This window comes from Rhipicephalus microplus, chromosome 1 (genome assembly GCF_043290135.1).
Source record: "Rhipicephalus microplus isolate Deutch F79 chromosome 1, USDA_Rmic, whole genome shotgun sequence".
NCBI classification, from domain to species: Eukaryota; Metazoa; Arthropoda; class Arachnida; order Ixodida; family Ixodidae; genus Rhipicephalus; species Rhipicephalus microplus.
This window is the reverse complement of record NC_134700.1, coordinates 274867510-274873920: the sequence shown is the minus strand read 5'-3', so window position 1 is coordinate 274873920 and position 6411 is coordinate 274867510. Positions and strand designations below refer to the sequence as shown.

At 46.0% G+C, this 6411-nt stretch overlaps 1 protein-coding gene across 1 annotated transcript; it reads right to left on the bottom strand.

The window, feature by feature from the left end:
* Positions 1 to 1099: 1099 nt before the first annotated feature.
* LOC119188209 (centromere/kinetochore protein zw10 homolog) lies at positions 1100 to 4064 on the bottom strand. The gene has a single exon (XM_037436142.2). The coding sequence runs from the start codon at positions 3933 to 3935 to the stop codon at positions 1770 to 1772; it is 2166 nt and encodes a 721-aa protein (XP_037292039.2). The 5' UTR covers positions 3936 to 4064; the 3' UTR covers positions 1100 to 1769.
* Between the last annotated feature and the right edge of the window lie 2347 nt (positions 4065 to 6411).

Here is a 6411-nt window from a genome sequence, read left to right as displayed (position 1 = left end):
TAGCTACTCGTTTTGTGTGTCTTTCTTATTCATAAATGCTCAGTTCGTATATGCATTTCTAATCACAGTCCTTGTCATCCATGCAACAAGGTAATAAATAATGGTTAAACCAACTTTAAAGGCAGTGCTTGAACTATACTGTGCGGTCTAGCAATAACAAGTATGGGTTCCTCGTGTATTTTTTTTACACCCACATTTTTTTGTTGTCGAAGCTAACTAAAGAAAATATTACTCTTTACTGCAATGCACAACATTGTGAACCTTTCTTACTCCAGTGATGTGGTTGGCCAATCATCGCAAAGACATACACTACAGGAACATTATCATAAATTAACTTGCATAGGTATTGCACGAAGCACTTTCACATTAACAACAAGCAACCTTTGGTTGCAGAGTTTCTGATGTTGATGACAATAAATGTTTGGCCAACAATTGACATACCTGAAGTGTGCAAGCCGAGTTTTATTTCAGGGGCAAAGCTCCTAAAGGCGTGGGTCTGTCCATCTCTTGTATTTACGTACGTGACCGCCTATAGTTCCTCCTTTGACAACTGCCCACTACTTCGTCCTTGCAAACATCCCACTACGCCCCATCGCCGATGCACCACTTCACCGGTCATAAAGCAAATACTGTTGAGAAGTAGCCAATATGAAGTGCAAGATGGTCATGTACTTGTATGCAGGTGCACGTTAAAGAACCATAGATTGTCCCACTGTGTCCATTCATTGTTTGTACGTGACTGCCTATAGTACCACCTCTGGAAACTTCCCACTATTTCATCCTTGCAAACATCCCACTACGCCCCATTATTGATCCACCACTTCACCGACCATAGAGCTGCTGTAATGAAGGGGGAACGAACGTATAGCTACCACTTGAGAATAATAAAAATTCTTGTATAAATGTGTTTGTCACATCATTGATTATGCAGTGGTTGATATTCATGGATGGTTCATGATTTAGCGATGAGACCCTGCAGCGCTTCGCCCCCCATTCACTCCATAGATATGCTGTGATATTTTTGTTTAACTCGATATTTGTGTTCATTGTATGAAATTAGTTTTAAAAGTTCTAGTTAGAAAGCTGTAGGATAATAGGCTTGTTTTCAGTGGACATTTATTCTTTTTGCTTTTCAAATACAAAACAAATTTCAACCTGACGAGTACTTTTCTGTATTAGTTCCAACTTGCTTCAGAATGACTTTAGCATTCCAGATGGGAGTACTCAGAGTGAACATAATCAAATATAAACATGTACTTGCTCGCTAGGTCCGAATATAGAACTAAGACTTAAACATATATTAATTATAGCACATGTACTAAAGTAAACAAAACTCAATGGTAAGTGACAGACATGTCACACCATATGCACAGCTCTATAAAAAAAAAAACAATACACTGCACAAATTCAATGATAAGTTTAGCACTAGCAGAATATGCCAGTCCTGAATACAGTTGCATATGAGTATGTGATGATATTTAACAAACTTTTGTTGAGGCAACATGTCAAAACTTAGAAGTAAAATTTTAAATCACAGAAAAGCAGACACAAACATTTTGCTGTAAAGAAAATTTTTGTTATCATCACTTAAATAAAAAAAAAATTATGCTTATACCCTAATTCAATGCCTTGCAATAATAGTTTAGGCATATGATGATGGCATGCAGAATCCCGGTTGTCAATCACATATACTACACTGCTTATGCAAGCAGGCATAATGTGGCATTTAAAAAAAATTGTCTGCAAATAAACTAAGCAATTACAAAGCATTAATTAGGTGGGACAGGCTGAGATTCCGTGTAGATGCTGCTTGATCGAATCTGTGCCAGTGCAGCAGCTCGTCTGTCTGTGTTTTGGAAAAGTGCCCTGATCAGCCTCTTCAATTCGTCAGGCAAGAAGCAAGCTGCCAGGGGACCCCTACCATCAGCCCATCGGTCCATTACTTCTCTCAAATTGAAGCGCAGAAGATTTTTGAGCTCGCAGAATTTCCTCCACTTGGGTACATGGTCAGAGGCTAGAACTCTCGCATCCAATGAGGATGCAGGGATGTCAAATATGCTAACAGCTTGGTCAATCACCTTCTCAAACACTTGAGCTAGTTCTTCTGAAAGTGTGGACGCAATGTCTTCCATGCCGACTACACTTTTGACGACATTCTCGAGCACCGAGTTGAGGAGGCTACCTACAGCTTCCAAATAGCTTGTGATAGGCAGGACATCTAGCCAGACTCTCTTGAGCTGCTCTACGTGGAAAAGGCAGCGCCGCAAAGCAGCATCGAGGCCCTGGCTGTCTTCTGACAGTGGGACCTCACCCATGAAATCCAAAAGGTGCTTTCGTTGAGTATCCACCTGGTGGCAGAGGGCAACCCTCCCAATACAACGGATGCTCGAGGCAACATCCACAAGCGTGGTACGCCCGTGAAACCACACACCTAAGCACAGTAGTTCATGGGCCATATAGAGGCAGTTGTTATGGTGTATTGCTGTCTGTACAGGGATAGTCTCTATTGCATGCTGGTGGTATACTGGAGCGACACAGCAGTAGAGCTCACAGATGTGCCGCACGGCGCCCGCCTGCCACGACTGCTCACTGCAGCTGCCTTCAGGACTGTCCTTGGCGCCGTCTACCGTTTTCTTCAGCAAGGTGACCAGCTCTTTCACAGATTTGCTCACTTGGCACCTAGGAAATTTGAATGGGCTACCATTTAGGCAATGTTCCATGGACGAAGCTTGCTTCCCACTGATTGGCGGCTCTCCAACCACAATGGTGTCGTGCAGCTCCTGTTTCATTATAGCCCTCGCTTGCAGAAGGATGCCCTGGCTCTGCTTGCTTATGCAGAGAGCCTCCAGGTTTGAGACAAGGTTGGAAAATCCAGTCTTTTCGGACGAGAGAAAGTTCGTCGCAACTAACTGGTTGTGGAAATCTAGCAGGGCACTAGCTGGATAGCTGTCCAGGCGGCTGCCGTCGCTGGGGACAGCAGGTTCGAGGCAGCACTTGGCGACCGTGTCAGAAAACTCGCTGCCGATCACACTGCCCATGATTTTAATAAGGTCTACAGCGATAACGTTATGTGCTTGCAAACGGTTTGTGAGAAAGGTGAAGAGCGTCGACAAGTTTGCGAGTACGTCCTTCACAAGCGGCGCTTTCGACTCGTTAAACTCTACGCGGAAGGTCGTCGAGCCCGGCGACGTGACGATGACGGACTCGTACTTTATCATCGGCGTGACAATGTCCGCCAGCAGGGAACGGCCGAAGCGGGACATTTTCTCGCGCAGCTGCCCTTGTCTCTGGACGGCTTCCACGAGCCTGGCGAAAGCCTCAGCTTCTTCTTTGTGTGCCGTGGCGATCGTCAGCTCAGTCACGTGAGGGGTCCGGCCAATCTTCCAAATTATGTAACGCTTCCAGACCTCTGACAACTTGTAGATGAGCCGTTCACAGCGAATAACGTGTTCCGTGTGCAGCGCGTCGACAAGTTGAACCACAGGGCCGCCTTCAAGTTCGCTCACGATACTGCCGACTTCCTCCAGGTGCTGTGAACAGGCCAGGAGGTCTTCGGACACGAACTGTGCCTCTGCCTCTTCCAGCAGTTCGTGAAGGCGCGCATAGCGGCGTATCTGCGACGACTGCTGTTCGATAGTGGCCAGTTCGCGAGAGAGCATCTCGAACTCGTTGGTGGACTCCACTAGCCGCGGCTTTACGTGATTCTCAATATTCTGAAACACTTCTTCGACGTCTTCCAAAGCCGTCTTCAGGGACCACACCAATTGCTCGGCGTCTCGGTCGTAAGGCGAGAACATGTCATACTTGGAAACGAGCTTTCTTTCCATGTCCGTCTTCAAGTCCTCGATCTTGCGGGAAAGTCGAGACACGGCAGCGTTGAGGTTACCCTTTTCGAAGGACTCTTTAGGCTGCAGGACTTCCGCAACGAGCGACATGTTAGCAAAAGGCACTGACGTTCGAAGCACGAGGAAGTTTTCTGTGGTTTAACGCTCAAACAACACACAGCGCGACCACAGAACACGCGACGCTTTTACGCCAAAACGGCTCGACTCGCTTGACTGGCTTGACAGCGAAACAAGATGCTGAACTGTTTCGACGACTCGGCTTGCTACCAGTGCATAAATAAATGTTGGCACAATATTGGTGCATAAAAATGAATCTTGAATAAAGTTTTCTCTCTTGGACTTAGTTTTATTTAATTGATATTTGTGCATAAATTAGTACAGGCTAGCGGCTTCAAGGCAAGCAGCGACAGGGGACAAAAAACGAAGGACACTTGTTTTTAATGATGATGATGATAATTAAAGGCCTCTCCTTTGAATCGGGGTGACGTCATGCGCCATCTTGCCTACCTTAATAGTTCGAGTTTAAATTTTGTACCTCAACTCGGATGTCTTTTTAATTTTGCCCAGCCGCTACTCTTGGCTGGGATGTTATTTTATCGACTTCTCTGCTTTTCCTCCGCCAATACTCCAGCCGCTGCTTAGTAATATCCTCTGCTGACCAGTTAATGCTTCCATCAACCGCGAAGCCCAGCGCCTCAGGAAGTGTGACTTTCCCCCCATTTCTATCCGGCTGAATATTTTGGCATTCCATGACTATGTGGTCGATTGTTTCTTTATTTATGCCACATCCCACACATGTCGCATCCTGTGACGAATATTTGCTCCTGTAAGTTATAGTTCTCAAGCAGCCAGCCCGCGCCTCAAAGAGCAACGCACTACCTTTATTGTTGTCATACAAGTTCTCTTTCCGGATCTCTTGTTTGCTTGCCTTGTAGATTCCCAGCGATCCCTTCTTTTCCATCCTCTCTTTCCACATGAGCGTCTCTGTTTCCCTCACTTGCTTTTTAACTGGCCCCCTTTGCTTATTTGCCGCGGTCAAGTTATATTTAGTCGCCAGCTTTCGCGTCCTCTTCCGCCATTGGGTGTCCACACTTTTCAGGTACAGGTACCTGTGTACTCTGGCTGCCCAGTTCTTCTCATCTAAATGTCTAAGTCACTCCTCAAACCGTATTTTACTTTGTGCTTCCCTCGCCTCAAATGAAGCCCAACCCATATCGCCTTGTACGGCCTCGTTTGTAGTCTTACTGTGAGCTCTCAGAGCTAACCTGCCGACTGCCTTTTGGTTAACCTCCAGCCCCGACAGGATATCTGACTTTAAGCATAATACGGCATTAGAGAACGTGAGCGCCGGCACCATTACCCCTTTCCAGATGCCTCGTACTACCTCGTACTTATTGTATCCCCAAAGTGCTCTATGTTTCATTAATGCTGCATTTCGTCTCCCTTTCAGTTTGAGGTGTTCTTCATGAGCATTCAGGTAGCCTTTTCCTTCATTAAGCCAGATCTCCAAGTATTTGTACTTATTTATTAATGGTACATGGCTTCCTGTTGTATCCTTATTGGTGCTACATGAGCTTCCTCGTTGAACACCATGACTCCAGATTTCTGTGGGTTAAAATGTAGGCCTAGGTACGTCGCCTCATCACCCCAAATGTCAGCCAGTTTTTGAAGTTCTTCCGCATTATCCGCCAGCAGCACTATATCGGCATGCGTACATCAATCCCGGAATCCGTTGCTCCACTAACACTCCATTGCTTCGGTGTGACAAATCAAAGCCCAATCCACTCTCCTCTAGTCGTCTTTCCATTTCTCTAATGTACAGTGTGAACAGCAATGGCGAAAGAGGGCACCCCTGTTTTAAACCTCTTCGAATGTACACGGGCTCTGTGTATGTACGCCCTTCCCATGTAATGTGTGCCTTGTTATCCTCATATATTGCCCTTAGCAGCCTTACAAATTCTGACCCAATCCCCTCCTCTTCCAGTATATGCCACAGCAATCCCCTGTCCACGTTGTGATGGGCACCCTTTATGTCCAGAAACAGTAGCCATGTTGGTCTGCCCTGTGCTGCCGAAATTTCGATGGTCTGGGATATGACGAAAAGATTGTCTTCCAAGCGTCGACCCGGCCTAAATCCATTTTGCAGTTCCCCTAAAATACCGTTACTTTCAACCCACTTCAACAACTCGGCTTTGATGGCTTGTATAGCTAATCTATAGAGCACTGACGTGACTAATCAGCCTGTAAGAGCTCGCCTTGTCCCTTTCTCCCTTGCCTTTGTAGATCAAACTCATTCTACTTTCGCGCCAGTGCGAAGGAATCCTCTTGGATTTTATAGCGCGCTCGATGGCTCCATACAAGTGCGCCTGTCCCGCTGGTCCCAAATGGTTGATAATCTCTATCGGGATTCCATCCGGTCCTGTTGCCGTACTTTTGGGAACACTGTGTTCTGCCTTCTTCCAGTTTAAAAATTCGATATTAAATTTTTCCTCTGCCACTCTTTTATTTGCCACCTGTGTCCGGTTAGCCGACCTCTCGCGTGCTTGGCCGAAAGTATTTCCTATGA